This window comes from Trachurus japonicus, chromosome 23 (assembly GCF_045865225.1).
Source record: "Trachurus japonicus isolate A0001 chromosome 23, Traja_1.0".
NCBI lineage: Eukaryota > Metazoa > Chordata > Actinopteri > Carangiformes > Carangidae > Trachurus > Trachurus japonicus.
The window spans coordinates 7504192-7530033 of NC_140929.1; the positions used below are offsets into that span (position 1 = coordinate 7504192).

The following is a 25842-nucleotide window of genomic DNA, read 5'->3' on the forward strand; positions in this document are numbered from 1 at the left end:
AAAAGCTATATGCTATTTAATCAAATGTGACACATTCTGGCGAATGTTAACACAACTTTGGCTGCAGCTGCTGGAGCACACACTACTCTAAACCAGATGAAGAGCTGCTATATTTACTCTACACTCTCATTTGCTAACCTGTGACTACTGTTTTTTTGTATTTTTGGTTTTCTGGGAAGATGGTTAAAAATAAGATGCCACCCTCTGAACTGAGCGGAGCGTTTTGTGCAGGTGGAGAAATCCAGATGTTGACAGGCCCCGTCGAGCCTGGTTACAGCTGCTGAGCTGCGATTGGGCAGCGGGACGATGGGGTTTTAGTCAACGATCAAACCAGACAACAGACGGGAAGCCGGACGGTTAGTGGGGTTAGTAGCTGGAACAAGCCAAACAAGTTAGAGCCTTTATTTGCCCTTTAGATCAGAGTGGACATGAAGGATGTGTATGAAGAGGGAAAACACAGAGATAGACAGAAAGTTTCAGATTAACAGCCAATCTGATCATGTTATCAACATATGGAGACATCTAATGTCAAATTACACAACCACAACCACGTTGGCTTCTATATTTCGCCCCATCGGCATGAGTTGCTTCCACAAACACATTTGGAAATGCGCTGTCAAGTGTTTGAGGTGACGGCGTCAGTTTTGACAACACCAGTCAGTCACAGTGTCAGCCTTGATGTGTCAGATAAGCCGGGGCCGCTCCAGTCACGGCACGACACTAAGCAGATCGCCAAGATGACATGTTGACATGTCAGAAACCGTGAGAGACGGATCCGCAGGGGGACGATAAGGTTTTTTTTTTTTTTCTTTTCTTTGAAAGCGAGCCGCCGAGGCTGGCTGCATATGGCACACACACACACACACACACACACACACACATGCTTTAATATTGAGAATCATGGGGCATCTGGTTGAAGATGTACCGGGAATATATATCAGCTCCATGAAAGCTGCGGGGCCTGAATCAAAAAGAGTTCCCGCTCTTCATGGCTCTAGTCATCATGTCTGCCGCTGATGTGAGACTGGAGACCTTGTTACGGCGCCGATCAGATGCATCTACATCTCTACTGCTCTCTCTTTGTGTGTTTTTAGCTGTTTGACTAAGACTTTGTGTGCTGCCTGGCTGTAATCTACCTCTTAAACATAGGTTTTTGGTTTGGCCCCATAAAAAAAAACAAAAAAACACCTGCACCACGCGCTCCGGAGTTAAGAAGCTGTTACCTACAGCACAGGCTGGATTTTGACAGACAAATCTCGACAAGCTCATTTAGCAAAAACGAAGCTCCCAGGAGCCGCGGGCTGAGCCTTTTGCTCGACTGCAGGTCGATATGACAATTAGGCGACTCCCCGTTCTTCCCTTATTAGTCAGATTCCTCCATATTTCACTCTGGGAGCTGCTGTGGAAGTCTTCCTGTAACAAATGATGCCCAATTAAACTGAGGCTGAACTCTGAGGCTGGTGTGTGTGTGTGTGTGTGTGTGTGTGGAGAGGAGGTGAGGCGAGGAGGGGGGCGGGGCAGCCAACAAACGATAACTAGACAAGAGAGAGAGGCTCTGCATGTCGTCTGCTACATTTGTGACGTTCAAAGCTTTTCCCCTCAGAGCAGAGAATTTTAATTATTCCGAGCGAGATGGAGGAGATTGATTAAATCGAGAGAAATGATGAACAATGAGGGGTTTTCAGGGGACAAGTGTCTTAAAAAGCTGCACAATGGACTTTTTTTTTTGTTTTTTTGTCTTCCTGTGCTGTTGGTTGGTTGGTTGGTTGTGATCTGGATCTGGAATGGGGACAACATGAGCTGGAGAGTCAGAGGCTGGTCGGACCGAGGCAGCGGCACTGGGAGGACGTCCAGGCATGAAATGGATTACACACACAGTCGCACAAACGAGAAACAAAGAAAGATGGGCAGAGAGAGACTCGTGCAACAAAGGCACACGGAGACAAAGTGAATCTGATCTGAGAGGATGTTTGGTGGACAGAGTTGTTAGCGGGTTTCAGGGACGGCATGATACTATAGCGGCTTATTGATAGAGGCAGAGGAAGAGGAGACCACACGGTGGCGGGGGCGGCAGGGGTCTGGCTTTAATGTGATAAAAGGAAATAAAAGGAAAAGATGAAAGATAAATGAACTAGGAGCAAATGTAAAGGGGAGGAAAGTGCAAAAGGAAAAGCTTTTAAAAATCAGAAAGAATGGGCCGAATGTTGTGAAATGAAGATAAAAAAAGGGATGGAAATGCATCGGGGCCATGCCAGAGCACTCTGATTACAGACAGATAGCAGCGCTACAGCTGTGGCATTATTCAAATGGGCTGACTCAGTGCCGAGCCCTGATGGCACTGAGTCAGGCTGTGAATCAAGCCTGACGAGCAGGATCAAGAGTCTAGTGATGTAATGAGTGGGCTACTTGACCTTTTTTTGCCGTCTCATTGCAATAAAGAAGAAAGGGGGGGAGGGGGGGGGGCAGATATCAAAAGGCTAGCTGCTGTAAGAGCCACGACGTCTAGTGAGACATGAGCAGAGTTAGTACGACAAAGGACGGACAGAGAAGTCACTTCTAGATCTTAGGAAGTGAGGAAAAAAGACAAAAAAACAAGATCAAGGTCATTCCCATTAGCACAGAGAGTATGCAGCATACTGCAGCCACTGCTACGGAAATCTATCTAGTCATGGTTGTGGTTGGAAAGCAGAGATGGGGACAGTCCAGATTTGGGAGGCTTGATGCATGTTACCTGCTTAGGGGTCTTCCAGGGTGAATAGTGACCTGCAATGTTGAGAGAACAAAACAAAAAAATGCTTTAGACTGAAAAAGATGGTAGAAAGGAGATTATGAAATGTGAGGTTTCATTTTAGCTGTGGCAGCCAATTCCAGGGGATTTATAAGGATAAGGTTTATGAAAAAAGAAAACATTATCAAGTGAATTACAGATAAACCAAATGAAAATAAGAATGTGACATGGAAACATTGTTTGTGAATGGTGGAGGGGGGGATAAAGAAAAGCACAACTCAAACAGGATAAAGGCACAAAGAAGCAGAAGATGTAAATATAAATATATGAGGTAAACACTTGTTGAGAGGGGAGAGAGATTAAGAGGGAACCTCAGAGAGAGCAGTGCTGAGCAGCATGCTCTCATATGAGCTGTCTTCATATCATGATAAAAAAACAAAACAAACAGTGATCAACAGGTTGCAAAAAAATAACATGAATGATGGTTTTAAAAGCAGGATGGATTCATCTTTTCCAGTAGTGATTATGATTTCTTTCTGTTAATGAATTTATGTTCCAATTTAAAGGATTTAGCCATTTTATCATTTTCCACATGGATGAAAAAAAAAACGTTAAAATTATCATTATGGAGATTAAACCTGCATTTACAGATATTTTAGCCACTTGGAGGCAGCGGAAACCAGGTGAAAACCTGACTACACTGGATTATTTACACACATCCAACATACAGTAAGCCTTCATTTGGAGTTGTGCTGTTGTGCTTCTGGCCACCACATGAATGTAAATCCACTGTTTTTGGCTCCTTTTGATACTGAAATGCTCCATAATGTTCAACCAGCTGTCTGTCAGTGTGTCTGGCTGTTAGTTGCTGTGCTGGGCAGGTAGAGCCACTGCTGCACTATCACAGGTTTCTGGTGAAGACATCTGTCTGCAGCTGGAATGTGAGTGAGGCTGAACCAAAATATCAGTGTTTCAGGCTTTAAAGGGGACATATTATGGAAATATCACTTTTTGAAGGCTCTTTAACATATATTTGGGTGTTTGTCTTACCTTTCAGCCCCCAAAATGTGAGAGTTGACAAAAAAATCAGTAATGTGCAGGCTCCCTAGATTGAAATCTATGTAGTTTTATGAGCTGTTCCCTCAGTTGTCTTCCAGTGATGTAACTAGGTTTCAAATTTGCATAACACCACCCCTACCTGGGACCGGTAGAAGGGGTGGGGCGGGGCAAGCAGTGGTTAATTTCCATTTAAAGGGACAGACACTGAAACCAGCCGTTCTGAACAGGGCTGTTTTGAGAGGATGAAAAGAGCTGTAATGTTTGATCCTTGGGGTATTTTGACCAAAGCATGTCACAGACATGTCTTTAAGACACCTGGGAACTATTTTAATTTGTGGAAAGATGGCATAATACGTCTCCTTTAAAACCAAAACAAGAAGCTAAAAAAAACCCGGCAGTATATCTGCATGAGTCAGCTCTTTCACATATATAGCTACTATGCCTTCTAAAAAATATAGCTGCTTTTACAGTTATTATTTCACTTTTTGTGGCTCTATAAGGCAAAATGTGCATCCCCAGAGTCCCCAGCAAACATCAGTATCCATTAACACTGATTTACTGTAGTGAACGGCCCCATCAGGGCCATTTGTGAGTGTATCATAGACGTGTCAGTGACGATGGAGAGGCAGTGGGATTTGACAAAGCTCCAACTTTCGTTTAAGTGGGTTCAGGACGACTGTGCTTCACAATAAAGTGCTTTTCAGTTTGTAACACAATGCAGCGAGTTAAAGGCCGCGTGTTGTCATTTGACTCTCCCCATTCGTTTTTTGCTGTGACCTTTCAAACGGCAAGCCGCGTGTTTCTGTTGTTTACAACAATGTTCAAGCACAAACACCCAGAGATCTATCTCGGAGGATGAAAGAAAACAGTTAAAAGCACAACAGCGGCAGCAGACGTCGCTACACACACACACACACGCACACACCACACACACAGTAATGAAACATACACTCCAGCTCTGTTTCTATAGTCATATTCACAGGAGCACGCTCCATCTTCTTGATTCAGTTTCTTTCCTTCCCGTCTTTCAAGTGCTGCCACGGTCTCCCCTCTGGGAAGCTACAAGCATATGCAAATGGAGGGATCAAATTATGGGGTGACTGCTTGAATTATGCGCCAGCCTTCCCTGTCCCGGCCTGGCGAGGCTCCAGTCACACTGTAAAAACATTCGTCTCACTGAGCCACCAGTGAAACAGTGACGACATGGAAATTAACAAAAGGCAATACAAAGAAAACCCGGCAATGTTTATGTTTTTTTTCAGGACTATTTGCTTCCCTCAGTCAGAATAGGCCAAATAAATGTTTTAAAGATCAAAACACTTATGACAGCTTATCTAAAAACTCAATGCCAATTTGGCTTTTTATGCACAGAGGGTTATTTTATCAGCCTGAAACTAGAAAGAAGATATTGAAAAACAGAACAAGAGCACGGGACAGAGAGGACTCTTTCTTTGTTGTTGCTTTTCTTCTCAAACAAATCTTTCAATGACGAGCCAAAACACCTCCATCAGAGCCGGCGTGAAGGACAGAGTGAGCAACGGAGGCGACAACAGAAGAGCAGACCCGGTGGTGGGTGACAGAACCTGAGCTGAGCCGCACAGACAGGACGGGGAGAGGCACTACCAGGCATCGCTGACTGACTGACTGAGTGAGTGAGGTGATCCTCGGGGCAGAGCCGCTGTTAAGTCAGGCGTACCAAACATTTTAGTTAGATGTGGGTGTCACAGTGCCCCGTGGCCAAGAGTTGAGAAGGGGGGCGAGATACAGAGAGGAAGACTGAGAGGAAGAGAGAAGAGGTGAAAGGAGCTGTCCGTGGTGCTGAAAGCCCTTAGACTGAATGCTAATCAGAGTTGTCAGCTCTGCCACACAGAGCTACATGAACCCTGTGGTGTCAAACTTGCACTTAGCTCCAAGCTAAGCAGTGTGAGCTGTAAAACGGTAAGTGTACTGTAACTCTTTCCTGAAGCACGCAGCACCAGGACCAGGGCGGTGTTGGCTGTACAGTGGCATGTGAACAGTTTAAGAGGAACTAAGCAGGATTTTTCCCGTGGCTGTGCTACATTTTTACCTTAATTAAAAAGCTCTGGACTAATTGTGATAGTTAACTACATGACTTGTGACTTGTTACGTGTGAGAACGGAGGCTTCCTGTCTTCCACCTGGCGTCTCATGGCTGAAAACCAGGTGTCCCAGGTCTCGTCTCTGCGGCATCGTGACACAAACGCGCTCCGTAACCCGTAATCTTTTGTTAATGACAATTAAGACTACACAGATATAGCCTACTGTACAAGTTGTAACATCGTATATGTTATGTAACGTTATCCACTGCTCCTTGTATTGATTTTTTGCCGGATTTGTTGTAAACGAATGCACATGGCTGAGAGGGGGGTTAGCAAAACAGCAGCAAAGCGACCAGACTTGCATAGTTTCCCTTTAAACAAGTCTAAGATGAAATGATCTCCAATAGGCATAAAGGTACAAATTACACATTCCCTTTACATTTTAAACAATATACGTATATATTTTTGTTTTTCATCTTTTACATTTTCAAAATGACAGATAAGGAAAAGGGCCTGCAGCAAAGGTTTGACCACCCTGCATAGTTAGTACCTAGTAGCCCCCCCTTTGGAAACTATCACAGTGTGTAAATAGTAAATATCTTGTCTGATAACTTGGTCAAAGTTATCTGAGAGCTCAAGTCTCCTGGGTTTCCCATTCTTTTGCAGGCTGCTGCTCCCCCCCCCCCCCCTTTCACTTTAAAATTGTAGAAAACTAAGATAATACACTGATGTTGAGTGTTTAATGTTTAACTTCATGCCTTTTGGAGATCATTTCATCTTCAGCTTGCTTACTGTTCACATTAACAGACATTTTCACCAGGGGTGCCCAAACTTTTGCATCATACCACTGTATATCTCACTTACAGTGTCTCCATAATGAGAGCGCTGCAAATCCATGAAGTGTGATTGTGTACACTCAACTGGCCCAACTTCAGGTGATGATGACCTGCCTCGTTTACAATCCCCACCCCGCCCTGCCCAACAAAAAAACTCCAATTAAAGAGACGGGAACCGCTGAGGGTGTCGCGTCGTCTGGTTTTCTCTGGCAATAACAATGGCATTGTTATGATCAGGCTCCAAACGGCAGCGACCCACACAGCCCTCCACAACGTGACACATGGGACCAACAAAAAAACAACAAAAAACAAGCTTCATGTGGGATGATTGTGATTCAGATGTCTGGGAAATCTGCTGGCAGTAGAGAAGACAAGTCCCAAAAGTAAAAAAAAAAAAAAAGAAAAAGTGAAAGTGAAAGACGGTGCTGGTACAGTACCTTGTGGGAACATTGTAATTTACTGTCAAATTTGCATGCTTGTCTACAATCCACACAGCCACTTCAAAATAGAGAGAACTCTTTTGCTTTCACCTCTGAAGGTCAGACAATAATAATCTCTCTGCTCCGGCACAAAAACATGATGTTGTCCACAGCAGGAGACCCTCAGCTGTAACTACATTTTGAGCAAATGGAAGGTAGACGACATCGATTTAGACTTTTTTTTGACGAGGGCCGCAAAGGAACATGATGTGCTCCAAAAAGCCCAGGCTCAGTGTATGTGGGTGAATTTTTCCTCTTTCATATTAATGGTAATTTGCACCACTGAAGTGCAACATGAGCGTCCTTGTTCATTTTGTGGTCATATCTTGTACAAGGACCCTGTCAGGGGTCAATAAAGACGTGGCAGGGACTTCAGGGAATACATTATTTCTCAAAAGCCCCAAATTATATCTGGTATGATGACTCATATTAAACCTTTTTAAACCTAGAAGCATAAGAGCAGGTTCTTCGTGGAAAATAATTTGGCTGAATGCCATGAACGAAAGCTATTAGCTGCTGTTTTACACGATGGGTTACTGTGTGCACAGGCAAAATGAGCATGAAGTCAATGGAAAGATGCAATTAGACGTAAATTCACGGGGGACGGCGCGATCTGATGCGAAGATTGGATGTGAGAAAATCCACCTATATGATGGGGTTTTGTGAATCTGCTTCATAAATGCACACAGATGAGAGGAGAAGGACGGAAAGTCTGGGGGGAAATAACAGAAAAGTGAGTTCTGAGTTCAGTTTGAGGCTGAGCTGAATACAAACACTCCCAGAGACACTGGTTTGGTGTCTGAGTTTATTGTCTAAATGTCTGTACAGTTGGTACGTCTGGGCCTGTTGTGTAGGGTGAATGAAAATAAATAAATAAACGAATAAACAACCAGAGAGTCAAATTTGTGCGAATGCAGCGCAACTTCACTTTCTGTCTGTCTGGAAAATACCTTTGTGTTAAGTGGCTGTTCCAGACGCCTCTGTGAGATGTAATTGGTTCCTATTAGATTAACGTCTGTGAGCAATTTGATTCTATGTATGAATTTCAGAATCTTCTTCCACAGAAGGTTACAAACATATTTTTTTTGGAGCTCCATGTGAAAACTTTTACACACAGTCGTAACTTTGTTATCTGTTGTAAACTGGGATGGTGGAACATAAATGCGAAGGATTTGCGATGTGCGTTGCTACCTGTGGCCATCATTACGCCCCCAGTCTATTGACTCCAATGGATGTGAGCACAGATTATGGTCGATTCTTTCGCTCCATTGTCACCAAAGTGGACTTATTTTTTCACAAGCCACATCTCTTCTGAATAATTTGACACTAAAATGGCAAATTTCAGACGGACAAATCAGGAGAAAATTAACCTGTCTCTGTCTTAACAACACTCTCTCCTGCGAGATTTGGCACAGATCTCCTATATAACTTATTTTCGTAATGCTAAACATGACTGTTAGCTGTGTGAATATTTAATGTTATCATAAGAAAATATAAATAGCTCACTTTCGTCTACTGACAACTTTTATGAATCCACACACATGTACACAACTCGAGGTGGGGGTACGGGTGACCACGCCCACTTCAGAGACAGGAAGTTTATACCGTTTCATATCATTGGTGCAGCTTATCATGGGCCATCTTGATAGTAGTAGAGCTATCAATGTTTTCACCGGAGCCAGTAGAGAAATGAGACGGTTTGTTTCTTGTATCTGTATTATGCTGGTTTTACTGGCTCCCTCTTCGATCCAATGGGAGAAGTGAACGAGATCGGGCAGGTTATTTCCCTCCATAGTTACCGGAGTTAATATCAAAGTCATTGTCTAAGACGGTTCAGAAACAGAGCCAGAGTAGTAGAGTATCTTTGCCGTTTTTGACCAACCACAGATTGTCCAATCACTCTGACATCAACAAGACATCGTCATTCAGAGCGTCTAATCGGCCGAAAATTAACGAGACTTGCTCCTGTTTCAGCAACAAACTCTCGCAAGATCTCAAAACGTAACTAATCCTCCTTTAGTTTGCTGCTTAAGATTGGAGACATGTCTTCATGAAACTATTAATTTAACATTTAAAGTAAAATGAAACTAATATTCCATTTATTTTAAACAGAAATTACTTATTGATATATTGATAAAAACTGGTTGCACATTCAAACTATTTCTGGTGTTTATGACCACCTTCATTTGGGAGGAGGCTGGAAGCACAAACCATTTCATATCACTGGTATTTCCTGAACTGGGGCACAGCTTCTGTAAACTTCATAACAGAAAAGCTAAACATGATGAGTTTTTAAAGGTCAGCAGTGGCCACAGTTCGTCTAAATTTGAATAAAACAGAACATCTGCATTGGATGAAGAAGAAAAAAAAAGCAAACACTGACCCGTAACACCACGCCAAAAGGTGCACACACACATCCAACCATCGGACACACACACACTCGAAGCTACATTTGCTCACCCACACAAAAAACACAAATGTCTTTCATTTCACAATGTGAGGCTAATGCCGGTCCTTCAATTATTTAAATGAGCCTATAATAACACTAGAATTGATGGGAGCGTGTATGAATCTTCTAGCGCTCTATGAATATGTATCTCCACCTAACGAGGCAGCTTCACACAACATCCACGGCAGAAACCGGATTCTACCCACTTCTATTCAAATGCCCATTTCCACTTATTTCCACCGATATTCAACGCCCTCATTGATGCTGTGTGCAAAAAAACCTAATTGTTTGCCAGGCCCATGGTTGAATATGCATGATATTAAAGCTCAACACAGCACAATTTATTTAACCACGCTCATATAGTCACAGGGTAATCACTCCACCCCATTAAAACCCAAATAGGAGCGCTTGATTTGTTTCAGAGGCAACCAAGGTTAGTAAATCTACTCCTCCCACGCACACAGAGCCCAACTTTTTTTTGCCTCTGTGATTTAATATTGATGGCAATAAGGCTAAACACCACACAACTGGCTTTGCTTAACCTCCTCCCGTGCCCAGACCCCTGGCCGTCTTCCTGGGGGTTTTAGTTTGACAGGATGGGATATTATTGATCCCTGGCGGGCAGCAGCTCCTCCAGGTCCTGGAGCTGCTGGGGACAGAAGTCTTAAGTGTGAACATGGCTGACGGTCTGTGGTCGACTGGCGGAGAGCCAAACTCATCACTCCACTCCGCGCTCTCTCTTCTCTCCTCCCTTTTTTCTTTTCTCTCTTTTGTTTCCAACTACTCTATCGTACACACACACACACACACACATACACACATCCAATGAATCACTGTCTAGTTACACACCGATTCCCTGGGAGGCAAGAGGAGGCTCAGTGAATCAAACCCTCCCTTCTTTTTCTTTCTCTCTCTCTCTGCAAAAGTAAAACCTTCACCTGAGGTCTGCATGGTTTTTCAAAGTGTCCTCTAGCCATCCCCGGCGCATGTGACCAATCGCAGGTGAAAGGCCAAAACCAGACAGCTGATTCATAATGCACGAATCACCCGGCGGTGGTACAAAGGAGGAGGAGGAGGGGTAGTCGGGGGTTGTTTATGTAAGTGTGCGGAGGCTTGTGTACAGAAAAGCTGCCTTGGGATAAGAAGAGGGAAAGTGTGAGCCTGTGTGGCTGCCGTGTAGGTGTGTGTAGCGTACAACCTGTGTGAATCAAACCATGTGGCCCGGCGTTGGTTCGTGTGAGTGTGTGGGCGGGCGGGGTGACGGGCGGGTGGCGGCGAGGGAGAATGCGGCGTGTTAGTGGAAGCTAAATGGGTGTACATGCGAATGAGCTGAAAGTCTGCAGAGCAATTTACTGCCCCATGTCTCTACTGCTGGTGTGGCCACGAGGACACAGCCTGTTAATGGTCTAGATAGCCACTAATGAGGCTGTCTGCCATGCACGCACACACACACACACACATATGGAGGCACAATAATTACTGGTGATGAGAGACACAGCGTCCATTTGTTGGGCTGAAAAAATGGCTCGGGAGTCAAATTCAAATTTCAGGGATGGCTAAATATCATAACTTTATAATGAAAGTGGCCTTTTCAAGGTGATGAGACTTAACTGAGTGGATAGTTTGATCATAAATGGCGCCATTTTTCGTTTGGCGGACTATGCGGTCGGCTTTTCTCTCTAATGATTTGGTTTTAATTCTCTGGGAGCTGCGACACGTGCCTAAAATAAATGACCACAGCCTAAAGATTTTTCTTTACTTAAAGGGGAACTATGCAGGTCTGGTCGCTTCTCCGCTGTTTTTGTAACCCTCCTCCCGGCCATGTGCATTTGTTTTCAACAAAGCCGGCGAGAAGTAAATCAATAGTGCTGTACATAGCATTATTATCGTATATGTGTTAAAATGTGTATATTTGTGAAGTCTTATCCATCATAAACAAGAGATTACAGATTACAGGGCGCGTGTCGCGGTGCCGCTGTGACGAGAGCTGGGTCATCGGGTCGGAGGGTCTGATCCTGCAAGGTTGGTTTTCAGCCAAGAGATGCTAGGTGGGAAGGTAGAGAGCCTCCATTCTCCCTGTAACAAGTTAAGTCATTTATTTAACCATCAGTATTTCTCTGAAGCTGTTCAGTTATGGTAATGTAGCAAAGTAAAGCTAAAAATCCTGCTTAGCTCCTCTTTAAAGTGCTAAAATGTGGCGTTTTAGGAAATAAGGTTGTTTGTTTTCTTGCCAAGAGTTGGGAAGCAGTTAGCTTAACACACAACTAGCCTGTTAAAAGGCAACCAAGTTCATTTAACAACACTTTTAACACTTAGTAATTAAAAACGACAGCTTGTTTGATACAAAAAATTGTGTTTAGCTGGGTGTAATTTAGCATGGCTGAATGTCTGGTGTTGTTCCAACTGATGTTACCAAAGAAACAGTCAACCAAGAAGATGGGCGCCATCTTGGAAGCCCACATTCAGTATTTGATGAGTTAACTCTCCTACGCTGCCTGTAACTAACGGCTACAGCGTCTCAGATAAGCCAAACAAAACAACCTAATCTCCACAACCAAGATCAACACAATGACTTATTCCCCAGAAGTCCATGTGTGAACAAACGTGCTCATCTGGAGACGGAGCTGAACGTCTTCACTTTGAGATTTGTCTTCCCTCTCTTTTCGCTGCACTACAAAGAGATAAATTATCGTCGGGTTGTGCGGCAGCCGTTCGCTCGGCCCGACAATCTGTCTTTTTACACCAAACACAAAAAAGCCTCAGCTCTGGGTTTCTTTTTTTTTGCACTGAAACTGTTCAGTGGAAGATTTTTTTTTCTAGATTTCTGTCTCTGATCTGATGCTTCGACTGCAGAATGAAAAAAAGCAGCCGCCTCTGTCGTCCACGATGGTTAATAACGATCATCCTGGTATTAGGATAATAAAAATAGTAGTGATTCATTGATGGTTAAAGGCTACACACACACACACACTCTCTCTCTTTCTCCACATGAAACAATAACTCCCTGCTGGATCTTTTCTGTATCCATGACAACACCAAGCCAAGCAAGTTGAGTCTTGCTGTATCACGGTGGCTCTCTGTGTTTTTAATTCTCACCCTGTCGCCTCGTTTTCTTCTTGCTTCTGTAACTTTCTTCATCTTCTTTTCTCCCTCTCTCTTCTCTACAGTAACTTCTACCTCCTATAGAACAAATCGCCTTGTTGTTTACACACACTTCTGGGTAGAAAACAAGCAGGAGAACAATATGGACGAGAATCTCATTCTTCATGTCACTACATCACCGTTTAGACTAATCTGATGTTTGTAAAGTCTTTAAAACCAATTACTGGACAAACATGACTATTTCTGTATGCACATTTTTGTAATTAGTCATGGTTATCACAGATTAGCTGGGCTAACCGTTACCTGTTTAACTTTAATAAACGGTCCATGAAAAAGTATTTTTTCCAGCAGATATCTTAGTTACACCATGATTGAGCTAACTAGAGTAGTTTCATGTCGTGTCCAACAATGGGAGGGTTTTAACAGATGACGTCCTGATGTTAGCTTAGCTACCGCCGTTAGCGTTGCTACTGCTGTTAGCTGTCCCTGTCAGCTGCAGCCACTGATGCTTTCTAGACACTGTGATTTCCCCAAAACTGAATAAATACCACACATGAGGCGCGTTTCCACTGCAGGAACTTCGGGGTAATTTTACGGGGCCAGCCCGGTTGGTGCGTGTCTCCACTGCAGGAACCTCGGGTGCATGACGTCTGTCCGACTACCCATTTCTCTGACCATACATTTCTTTATTTTTGCGTCCATTAGTCCGACCTCCTATTTCTCCGACTTAAGTAGCCCTAACCCTTTACCTTACCCTAAACCTAACCTTAACACTGTTGAATGGGTAGTCGGAGAAATGAGCCGTCGGACTTTTGGGCAGTCGGACTGATGTATGCTCCCCAGGAACCTCCCCCACAGGGCCATTTACAGGAACTTTTACGGGGGTCAACAGGGTACCTACTCCAGGGTAGGTACTCTGTTCGGCCCTGAAAAGCTCCTGGGTGGGGCTTGAGGTTAACTCGGCACTGATTGGCTAAATCGTTTGTTACTATTGTTCTCATTCAAATGACGTGCTGGTACCCCCCCCCGCCACCACCCCGCTCTCACCCTCTCTCCTCCTGCAGTCATCTGTGATCTCTGATGCTGGACATTAGGAGCCCGTCGCCATGGCAACGGCAACATAAAATAGCCCCGTAAAGCCACAGTAAAACAGTGTTTCTGGATTGTGAGTGTGAATGTGTTTTGTGGGATTTTGGTTTTTGCTGGGAGAACGTGGGTGTCTGTCGTGGAGGCGTCGATGCTGTCAATCCTGCCTCAACTTGACGACTCGACTCCTGAGAGAGTGTGTGAGTGTGTGTGTGTGTGTGTGTGTGTGTGTGTGTGTTTTCTCAGACTGAAGCTGGATGTAAAGCAGAAGAAGCAGCAGCATGGTGGTGGTGGCTGCTCTGTCTGCAGGATAAAGGAGCTTTCATTAAAAAACAATAATTCAACAATGTAGAAATCTGCACTCCCGCACTCTTTTAAAACTTAGTCAGCTCATTTAAACCCCCTCCTTTCCCCCCCCTTTTCCCTCCATGCTCCACATTGTGTTTTCAGTAAATGTGATGAGTTGTGCGCTCGCCCCTAAACTGGCAAATATTTGGGGACGGAGCCAGAGAGAGGAGCGTGACAGTTGCTGGTTCCCCGCCTCCGTCCCTCTGTGGTTCGAGCCCTTCAAAAAAGAGAAGCAGCCAGTTCAATTAGGTTGTGTGGCCAGTGTCCAGTGGGGCCTAAGTAGCAGAGCCAAATTGTGGTGTGTTAAGAGGGAGAACATCAGTCCAGCAGCGCGGTGACAGTTTTATTACGACGGGTAATAGCTTGGCTAAACGCTCGGAGCTGGCCTTTCTCGGGAAAGTTGGGTGGGGACGGAGAAGCGGCTGCACCCTCAAAGCCTCTGTGATCCTTGCTCTTTAATCTGTGAAGTATTTCTACTGCTGGAAAATTGTGCAGCGACACAAATAATGACACGTCGGTTTCGCTCCCCCCCTTGCAAATGTCAGGAAATTAAACCGACTCGATTTTTGTCTCTGTCGATTCTGTAAGTTTCAATAAAAGCAAAACTGTGCATGCAAATGAAGCCAAAACGGCAACAACAATTTAAGTTTGTAATTACTGTACGACTCAACACAACACCCGGATCTCAAATGTCAAACTCTCACATTGGTAGTTACAGCTATAATAAAACAGACTAATGGAGCTTCATTAAAGAAAAGTCCAATCACAACATCAGCAGCCGATCACAGTGGAGCTGGACACACATCAGCCATCCTGGCACTTGTTCATTATATTTAATATGAAACTTATTCATTATATTAATCATTCAGTCAATTATTTCCTAAATTGGCCTGTAGAGGTTAAACTGTCTCTAACCCTCCACATATTCTCTCTAATAAAGTCATGAAAAAATGAATAAAAAAAGATTCAATTAAGTTTCCAAGATTATAAAACAGAGCTAATAGAAGCTGGAACCACTGATCACTTTGTCTGATAGCTCATTAATCAAGTCTCAAGGTTTCTGTCAATTATGTTACAACAAGTTGTATCAAATAAAAATCATCTTAATTCATACATTTAAAAAGAAACTACTTAATACAACTTGTATAAATGTATTCTCATATATCCAGAGGATGTATATATATAATATAGGGACATGCATGTCATGTTTTACCATTTTTCTATGGGAAAAGATGCCGTAGTTTATGCCACTAAATAATAACTGCATAATAACTGTTATAGCTTCATTTTTTAGTGTTTCGTTACAAGGCTTTAATGAGACGGTGAATGTTTGTCAGTAATCTTTTCCACGAGTTATATTTGGAGCGTGTGAACTGCAGAGAGTCAACATTACTAGACTGACGAAAAGAGATGAAAATAAAAAATGAAAAAATGACAAAGACTTTTTGTTTGTGTCTGTTATTCTCCCAGGAGACTCTGAGCTCTCTGATCTCAATGAGCTTTAAGTCTGATCATGTTTTCCTGGTAAAATCCCCCCCTCCCTCCCCCTAAAAAAACAAACTCTCCTCCCCAGAGATCCACAGTGTGTAAATCTCAACGACACGCTGGCACATCTTCTTATTCCTCTCTACATATGTGTGCCAAACACAGTCATGCTACTGTAGGAGCCGCCCGGGTGGCACCGACGGTTTGATTTCTTGTCTTTTTTTTTTTTTTTTTCCTCCACCCCGAGCACCCACAGCTTGTCATGTCACAGGAAATCAACACAAGCAGATGTGACACTGCACCCGGGCGTATTGTTGTGTGGTGGAGCTAAGCCATATCCAGATTTGGAATAATGAGATGTAATATAGCATGTAAATAACGTTGCTATTTCCTCCACAGGCCAACAGGCTGACTTTTCCTCTTTTTTTTTCAGATGGGAGCGTTCGTTTCGACCTTCCCTCCCTCCCTCCCTCCCTCCCTCCCTCCCTCCCTCCGCCTGCAGCTGAGGGAAGTGGACAGATGGTGGGAGCGCTTCGCCGGTCGCTTCCTGCGCAGATGGGAGACGACTGTGTGTTTTTTATGTTGTGTATGAGTGTGTGTATGAGTGTGTGTGGGGAGTTCACTGACAGATTGGTGATGTCTGAGGTGGTGGCACAAAAAACTTTTGACCTCCCCCTCCTGTGTGTGTGTGTGTATGTGTGTTTACATGGCAGACGATGTTTCAGAGGTACTGGCTTAAAAGAAAAATATTTATCTCCCTCCCTCTCTCACTCTGGGTTTAGAAACTCCCTCCTGGAGGCAAAATACATCCACTCACTTCCTGTTTCGGCTCGCCGCTGGCTGGCTGGCTGGCTGGCTGGCAGAGGCTGTGGCGGCCCAATAAAGGAATAAATGGCAATGAATCTATTCAGAGGAGGGCTGCTGACCTTTGTGGCTGAGTCTCGGTGGTGTCTGTGGCACCAGGCAGTTGGCACCATGACTGCTAGGTGACATTACACAGCAACAAAGAGGCAAAAATATTGAGCTGCAAATTGGTCCCATGACCAAAAAAACAAAACAAAACAAAACAAAAGTTTAAAGTTCATGTCTCATCAGGTGTAAAATCAAGGGGCAAATATGACCAAAAAAACTAAACAAAACAAAACAAAAGTTTAAAGTTCATGTCTAATCAGGTGTAAAATCAAGGACAGGTAAACTCGACAGCTTTTAACGAGGCTGATCCTATCTGCTCCGTTGATGAAGTGATGCCGCGGCTTGTTTCTGGATTTAATTAAAACCGTCGCCGGCGCTTTTCGGCTGAGTCATCATCGCACCGTGCCGCCGCCATGCACCGTTCAAAAAGAAAGCAGATCTCAGATCGCTGGCAGATCACAGCAGCCTCATGCACAACTTATGTTCTGTCACTGTGGAGCCTTGTGCACATTTAAGGCAGGAAGAAGACAGTGACAGTTACGCTGCATCTTCCCCCCCCTCTTTTTTTTTAATTTTTTTTTTTAGTTACAGCACCGATGCCATTAGAAGTCAGCAGTCTGAAGGTTTTTGAGGAGGCGGATACAGACGTTTTAAACACAACTCTGCACACTCAATCTACCTCTGAATACGCACTCAAAAAGGCAGAAAACAGTCTGCTACCTGTTGAGTCTGCAAATAACTACCCTGTGTGTGACTCACGACACAGTGCAGTGCATAATTATGATTGTCAGAGGGCGACACGCTCTGAAAAACACAGGGCAGAAAGCACTTTAGGGCCATTTGCAGTCCGCCGGTATTTTATTTAAAACTGCTACTTTTGACATGTACGTTAATCTGGGGGTTTTTATTTGTGGCCGGGAAAAGAAGGTACAAATTTGCCACATATATAAACCAGTCAGGGTAAAAAAAATAAATAAATAAAGTGACTTTGAAAATAACTAAGCACTGCAAAAAGGATGCTCTTCAATCAAGGGCTGTTTGTTGACCACTAGGAGGGATACGGCTCGCCGAGCAGAGCAGAGAAGAGAGGCGGCTCTTTAAGTGAGATGTTTTTCTCCCCATCTAAAGAAAAGAGGAGCAGGAAGGCCACTCCAGATGAGCCGCGCATCAGTCGGCCATTGTTGTGCGCTGCAAAGCCGTATAATAGGCTTCTGTGGTCTCTGGATTGGACCACACATACAGTACTGTACAGACGCACTTGGCTATAATGGTGAAAGATGACAGAGATGAATAGGCAGCCAAATATGCAGCTAAGAGAGAGAAGACATGGAGAGGACGCAGCGATCTCCAGCTGCATCCCAGTGGTGTAGTCTATGTGATACTCAGGTATACTCAGTATACCCACTGAAAATGCATAAATATTTCAGTATACCCAGTACAACAAAACTATCTAACTGAAGTATATGTCAGTGGTTCTCAAAGTGGGAGGGTTGACAGGGTTCAAGGGGGTCCCCAACTTGAAATTTTACCATTTTTTCCTAGAATTTTTTCACTTTTTTCATTATTGTTTTAATTTTTTTTCTTTTCTTTTTTCTTCGGAAATTTTACTACTTTTCCTAGAATATTTTTGAGAAATGTTTTACCAGTTTCTTAAACGTTTTACAATTTTTTTTACTTTTACCACTTTTGTTCAAATGACTTTTTTTTTTTTTTTAACTTTACCACTTTTTCTGAGAAATTTTACCAGATTTTTCTAAAAAAAAAAAAGAGATTGCAAATTTTTTACCATTTTTTTCAAAAATCTTTTTAAACGTTTTTATTTATTTTTGTGAGAATTTTTACCACATTTTTCTAGAAATGTTTCAACTTTTTTAGAGAAATTGTAACACTTTTTTCCAGAAATTTCTTTCAAACCAAAAAAGGAGACTACACCACTGCTCCATCCCTACCTGCAGCCGCCACCGCCGCCACCGCCACCACCGCCACCGCTCTTACCTGTTCCTCCTCTCTGGACCACCAGGCAGGTCTCGACTCCGACGTTGCACTCCTTCAGCAGCTCCACCACCTGCGTGTGCGTGAATCCCTGAACCGGCTGCTTGTTAATCTCCACGATCAGATCGCCCTCGCACAGGCCCGGGCAGCCCTGAGGCTCCAGCACCTGCTTGACGCGCTGGCCCGTGGCGCTGTCCGCTATGGTGAAGCCGAAGCCGTCCATCCCCTTCACCATGGTCAGCGTCAGCAGCTCCCCCTGGGTCGCCCCCGACGACGCCATGGAGACGCTGTCGGGAGGCGTGGTCCCCGTGGTGGGAGGGAGCGAGCCGTCCAGGTGGGTGTCGCCCGGGTGCGGCTGGAGCAGCTGCTGCGCGGCGCCGACCGGGTCCTGGCCGGGGTCGGCGACGGCGAAGCGCGCGGTGCGGGACAGGTAGTCCAGGTAGTTGTCGTAGCCCGTCCGGCCGTTCACCATGATGGGCCGCTGCTCCATGATGCCCAGCGGGGAGATGATGGTGGTGGTGGCGGCGGCCGTGTTGTTGTTGGTGTTGGCGCCCTCCTCCGGGTCGTAGGGCAGCGGGTAGCCGCGGCACAGCACCAGCGTCACGCTCTGGCCGATCGGCACCGACTGGAAGAGCTTGACCACGTCGGCGTGCGTGGTGCCCAGGACGCACACGTCGTTGATGTAGACGATGACGTCACCTGAGGGTAGAAGAGAAAGAAAAGTTGAAGTACAGTGGTGGTAAGTTTGTGATGTCATCTGTCGCAGTCCAATCCAAGATGGCCGCTCTGTGCATCAAAAGTGAATAAAAGGTGAACATTAAACTGTTTATCTTGTTTTTGTGTCATTAAATAAGTCGCCTCTACCTGTCGACATGTTGCTATGCTGCTTTCACACGTAAACTAGAGTGTTGTAATTTGCTGCAATTAGTAAAAAATGCTAACAACAATGGGTTTTTCCGACTCGAAGTAAAACTTGGATATGGTGTCATTTCTAACTCTGCATACCAACTGGTAAATAAAACGCAGCATAAAAAGCAGTTTTTGCTTATTTCCCCAGAAAAGCATCATGGGAGCTGTAGTTTCTACTTTTGCTGGGTTTTTAGCAAAAGTAAACTGGTGGAATAGAAATAGAAATACTTATTGTCACACACAGGATGCAGGATAAAATGGAAATGTACCTTTAAAAGAGGCAAATATCTTGAGACTATGAATTTGATATAATGAATTTATTATTTTTATTTTATTTTATTGTCCCATCACAATACTTTGGTGTTGTGGGATGACCCCTCGGGGTGGGTGGAAGGGAGGGTCGTTTTTCTTTTTATTATTTCTGTGTGTGTGGATGTTGTTTTGTTTCATGTACTGTCATGAATGAGAATGTTGGAAAAAATAAAAAAGTATAAATCTAAAAAATAAATACTTTATTACCTTTGCATGCAAAGGCAGAAATTTGTCTTTGGCTTGCATAAAAATGCATTTATAAAAAAGAAAAAAGAAAACATTTCCTAACATCAGCAGTGACCCATTAAATAGTTTACATAGTTTACATTATAAATCAATCAGTCACAATAGCAGCCACATAAAAAAGTATAGAGTCAAGTATAAAATCCAGTATAAATAGTTGAATGTATCAGGCCGACTTCAAGGTGTTTATCTTTTACTGGTTGAGAATGGAGGAACAGTAACTATAAGCCTGGGATGTGAGTATTTTGGAAATCCTATCAACTCACATTGGTTATCAACTGACCTACCTACTGTGTGCCTGTTACTTAGCAACCAATACTACCATTAAATTTCTCATTCAAAAAATAGAAAGAAAAAAAAGACATAACAAAACAGGCACTTAACTTCAAGACAGATAAGTGTGAAGAAGTGTAGCAGCTGTAGAAAAATACACTTATTTACAACAATGCTAACACAAAAGGGGACACAAAAGGCAGAGTGGGATAAGATAGCTTTTATCTACTAACGACTGTTTTGTTTTTTAAACTGCAACACATTGTTCGCATCTGTCGTGAGCTGCTCAGTGAAGTAGCTCTGCTTGTTTATGTTTCGTTGGCTGTAAAAGCAATAAAGTGGAGGAAAAGTGAAAGTTAGGACATGTTATAGCCTAGTTTTCCTAAAGCTTTTTGGAGAAGGTAGATTTTCTCCTAAATCAGGTCCTAACCTTAATTATCATGGTTCCCAAACATTAAGATAGGATCTGATAGTTCAGGAGGTACCACAGGGCCTCAGGACTGCAGAGCTGGCTGTTCTGTTCAGCGCCGGTTTTTCCCCTTTACAGCCATAAACCATATCTACAGATACACATTACCACAGATTGTGTCTTATCTGCCTTTCAAGTGTAAAATAGTGCAGATGACAAGTGGCTAAAATGTTTGCCTTTCATGGCGCAGAGGGTTTTTTATTTGCTTACTGCAATATACTGCACCGTAGATAAAAATACGAGCTGACAATTAAATGCTCCGACACAAAAGGAGCTCCACATCCAGCCTTATCTTAGCCCGCACCAGATTACTAAATATAGTGTTTTTGTGCTCCACTGTGGAGGCGCCATGCAGGTTTTTTTTTTTTTAAAAACGCCAAGCAAGTGGGAGCACACGGCACAAACCATATTAAGGTCTGACAAACAGCATTACCTGGGTTGATAATGAAAACACTTATTTTCTAATTGCAGGCATAATTGTCAGGCTCTTTAGAGAGAGGGCAGGAAGAGGGAGAGAAAAACAAAGATCCGTCATGATTAATAAGCAAACCGTGTGTGTGCTTTAGTGATTGGCCCTCACCTTGCCAACCACAAGCTCCATCCTTTCCAATTTTCCCCTAAAACGTGAGCAGGAGACTTTAACAGCACTAATGGCAGGATCGGTGACACGTTTTCCTTAACAACCTGTCGATTTATATTGATTTTCCTGGACTGACTGTTGAACCAGAGCCAAACCTCTGACCCATCTGACTGAGTGACAGCAGCCGAGGTAAATGGAAGTTAAAAGCTCCAATATTTTACTCCTTACAGTGTTTTTTCCTAAGTGTCCATCAATAAAAAGATACGTTTGTGTGTTTTTCCCTCTCTTAGGCTTCTCCTTAAAGCTCTAATAACAGCATATGGGTGTCAGCCAATCAGAGAAGAGGAGGCTCTGGGCCTCTCTTCTGATTGGCAGAGTGTTTTCTTAGTGATTGAATAAAAAATTTGTAGTTTTACATTAAAATACTCCAAAGAAACGGTGGATGATGGGTCCAGGTGGGCGGAGCTTAGCAACTGCTTTGTTGTGATGTCACAAAGTTACAGCTGATTTTAAGGTTCAATTTCTGAATAGGATGTGCATTTCTCTGTGGCGTGAACACTTTGACACTTTTACAGTATTAATATAGTATTATTTTACTGTGCTCTATGGCCTGAATTTGATCACTCCTGTTTATCTTGTAACATTTCACTTATAATGTTTTCCAGATTTCCTGGTCTTTGTACACTGAAGATGACTACCACCTGTTACATTAACGATATCTAAATGACATTTTGCGAGTGCTGGCCCTTTAACTTCTTTCACAGTATTAATATCGACCTAAGACCTACTTAATAATCAAAAAATCCACCTTTATACAAAATGGGACCTTTAAATTAACACTGAAATGGTGTCCCCTCTCTCTCCCTCTGTCGTTGTAAACTGTGTTGCGCTTTCCAAGTTTTAACGCTCCGTCAGTGCCGACAGAGCGAGCTCACATCTCGAGGCAGCTTGACGTGAGGGAATTTTTAATTAATCAGGGTAAACTCAGCCGACATTTGCCTTGAGCACTGGTGTCAGAATCAATAGTTGAGCACACTGGCAGAAAACAAATGATGGTACTCTGACCTCGCCGTGCCCATATCTCTAGTTCTCTAGTTATGACGGACGGAGAGAGAGAGAGATGGATGGCCATCAGCTGGTTCTTTTTACAGATTTTGAGATATAGTATCATAGTATCAGACAGATATAACAGCATCATGATACAGTGGAGATGAAAGGAGTTGTGTTTGTGATGGTCAGAGTGCTACATTTAAGAGACTGTGTCAAGGCAGATCCCTCTTGTTGTTGTGGATTAGTGAGTCTCCACCTCTTTGACTTGTGATCTGAATTTCTCTCACGGCTTCTTATCAAAGGTGCTGCATTTGTGAAGTGCGAGCACCTTAAGCAGAGAGCTGCTCATGTTGGAAACATTTCAGTTCTGAGCTCTGACAGGCAGAAACTGGCAGAAACAAACCTCCCACTCCTTTATCTTTGCCCCGTTGTTTCAAATATTACAACAAGACATTCGAGCAGACAGGGATTTTAAACATTCTCATGTTTAATTTCAGTCATTTTGTGTTTCTGAAGGAGCAGAATTCATTCAGAAATGTTCATTCTGCGCTCTTGTTAACATCTCGAAACTCTCAGATTCACGCTGTGACCCCCTCGAGGGGCTCTCGACGCCCAGGCACTGCTCCGGATAATCTACAGAGCTGTCTGTCAACAGGTATTAGCAATTTGTTCAGGAGAAAGCAGCTCGTATGAAAACTCTCAGTGAGGTCTGAGGATTATAAAGAGTATAACCAAAGCCGCACTTTTTTCTCTGCTGCTCAATTTGATAAAAGCGCCACAAATCGCGTCCAAAGTCACAGAAATAACAGAACCAGACGCTACAAGGCTTTTTGTAATTTGGCTAAAATGACCCTTAATGAACACACATATGTTCACATGGATGAAAGGAGGAGAAATGGACCCATCAACAGAGAGAGAGAGACAAAAACACACTCTCACGGCCACCAAACAGGCCTCTCTCCATCCATTAGAAACCCTCCTGCAGGTCCCTTCTATACTGTAAATCACACCGACCTTAACTGTAAACAACACACTCGCTGGGACCAAGGCTTCGCGCTCGCAGCAGCCGCCTCATCTCTCACCGTCCCGCCCTTGCATATTCCTCACGACATATCCATCTCCCGCTAATGGTGCGTTCAAGAGTCGGCGGACATCATGACGAGAGGGTCTCGGTGGCCCCGCCGAGAAGACGAGGCCGCGGTAACGGGGTAGTTAGATTCTCGGCAGGGTGTGTACGATATGTTAAAGACTCTACTCCAGCATGTCGGGCTAACTAGCAGGAATAAACTTGTGTTTCCCCACAGGGCCAAGGAGCCTGTTGTTAAGGAGCTGCATGAATTGAAGGTTGTTTTAACAATAAAGCCCTGATTAGCACAAACAGAGGCTAATATTACTCTTTTCTCCACCTGTGGCTGAAATCAAGGACTAAAGCTCTCGTCTCAGCGGCACTGCCACACAAACACGCCCTGCCTCTCTTGTTTATGACAGATACGACTACACAAATATACACATTGTAATGCAAATATGATAATTAACGTTCTCCACAGCTCCATGGATTGATTTCTAGCCGGTTTCGCTGAAAACAAATGTACATGATCTGGAGGCGGGTTAGCAAAACAGTGGAAAAACAAAAAATATAACAATTACCAGTACCTTACCCACCTTTAGCAACTTATCTACCGACCAAGCAACCGACCTAACAACCTACTGTATGTAGCTACTACTTTTACAATCTACCTAACCTACCTGCCTACCTAGCAACTTACCTACATACATACATCTAACTACCTACCAATCAATCTCACAATCTTTCTACCTATCTACCTAACTTGTAGTACCCTACCTGGCAATCTACCTAACCTTCCTGCCTACCTGGCAACTTACCTACACACTATCTTATCTAGCTACCTACCAATCAATCTTACAATTTCTTTCTTTTCCACCTACCAACTACCCAACCTCAAGACCTACCATAGCAACCTACCCATCTACCCACCTACTTTCCTATACCTACTCGGCAACCTAGCAACCTAGTTAGTTAGTTACCTTTATTTAAACTCGTTGAGGCAAGCCTCATTTACAGTGCAGACCAGAGTACAAAGCAAAACAAATAAAATACAGATCATACACAATGAAATACAGTAAAATACAGAAACAGAAACAGTGATTGAATGGAACAAGTGAGTTTAACCTGAGAGTTAGGTGAAGATGATTCCAGATGTATGGGGCATAAGCAGAGAAGGCAGACCTCCCTCGCTCAGTCCAGATTTTGGGGTTATTCAATTGCAACCAGTTACTAGAGCGGGTGTTGTAACCTACTGTAACTAACAATCTTATAGCAACCACTTTTACAATCTTCTTACCTACCTATCTACCTAGTAACCTACCTGGCAATCTACCTACCACCCTACCTGGCAACTTATCTACATACCAACTTATCTACAGTAGCTACCTACCAATCAATCACAATCAATCTTACAATCTTTCTACCTACAAATTTACCAACCTCAAGACCAACCCAGCAACCTACCTATCTACCCACCTACCTACATGCCTTCCTTGCAACCTCCCGACCTACCTACAATGTAAGCAATATTAAAAATGTAAGAATTTACACATCAGTTTATTTCTGTTGTGTTTTCGTAAGAGTTACTGATAGTTACTGATATATATAATAAATTGAATAAATTAACACAGAATGAGTGTAATTGCGTCTTATCCGAGTTGAACACACACTGACGTGTATGGATACAGTTGAGCAGAGTGAGAGTAACCCCTCTGGTGCTGAATGAGTGTTGCAGCAGTTTGACTCCCCAGTCTGAAGCATACTGTACTAACAAACCCACTTGATTTTTCATTAAACGCTGCCTCTGGCATCCAAATTAAGCTTCTCCACTTCAAGCGAAAGCAGCTCTTTGCTCTGTGTTCCACAAAAACACAAAAATATCACGGCTAATGAACCACAAGCACACACACACACACACACACGCACACCGAAATAAATCCTACAAAGAAATTAAATTCTATAAAAAAAACACAACATTTCTACATAACTGCGCTGCATGTGTTGGAGCTGTTTTACATCAGAAATTTAATAATAACAATAATAAGTGTTTGAACATGCTCTCACTGGCCGTGTAATCAGCCAGGAGGGGTCATGCAGGTGAGAGCGGCACAAATTATCTATGTGGAGTGGGGAATTTCACACCTCTGCAGGCCTGGGTTTCCTTAGTGCTGCTCTGTTACTAAAGAAGAAGTAGGACACAAAGTCTGGGGAGGCATGAGGAGGAGGAGGGGTGGGGGGGCAGAGACGGAGATGAGCTGATGGTAGATAGTGGCTGTGCGGAGACGGGAGGTGAGGAAATAGAGAAGTGGGAGGGATTTCTTAATTATTTCTGGGGAGAGCGTAGACGACAAAAGAGAAAGGGACTCTGGGAAAAGGAGGAGGGGAAGTGGGGGGGGGGGTGGGGG

The 25842-nt window shown here is 43.6% G+C and overlaps 1 protein-coding gene across 12 annotated transcripts in view; it reads right to left on the minus strand.

Moving 5' to 3' along the window:
* magi2a (membrane associated guanylate kinase, WW and PDZ domain containing 2a) overlaps positions 1–25842 on the minus strand; it is a 263837-nt gene that overhangs the window by 30773 nt on the left and 207222 nt on the right. For 10 of the 12 annotated variants that reach the window (XM_085769108.1, XM_085769100.1, XM_085769102.1 and 7 more), the window contains 2 exons: positions 18539–19234; positions 2732–2763 (listed from right to left, as the gene is read on the minus strand). In XM_085769108.1, coding sequence (XP_085625234.1) covers positions 2732–2763; positions 18539–19234 — 728 coding nt within the window. The remainder of the gene's footprint in view (positions 1–2731; positions 2764–18538; positions 19235–25842) is intronic. The other 2 variants (XM_085769103.1, XM_085769104.1) reach the window with 1 other exon arrangement.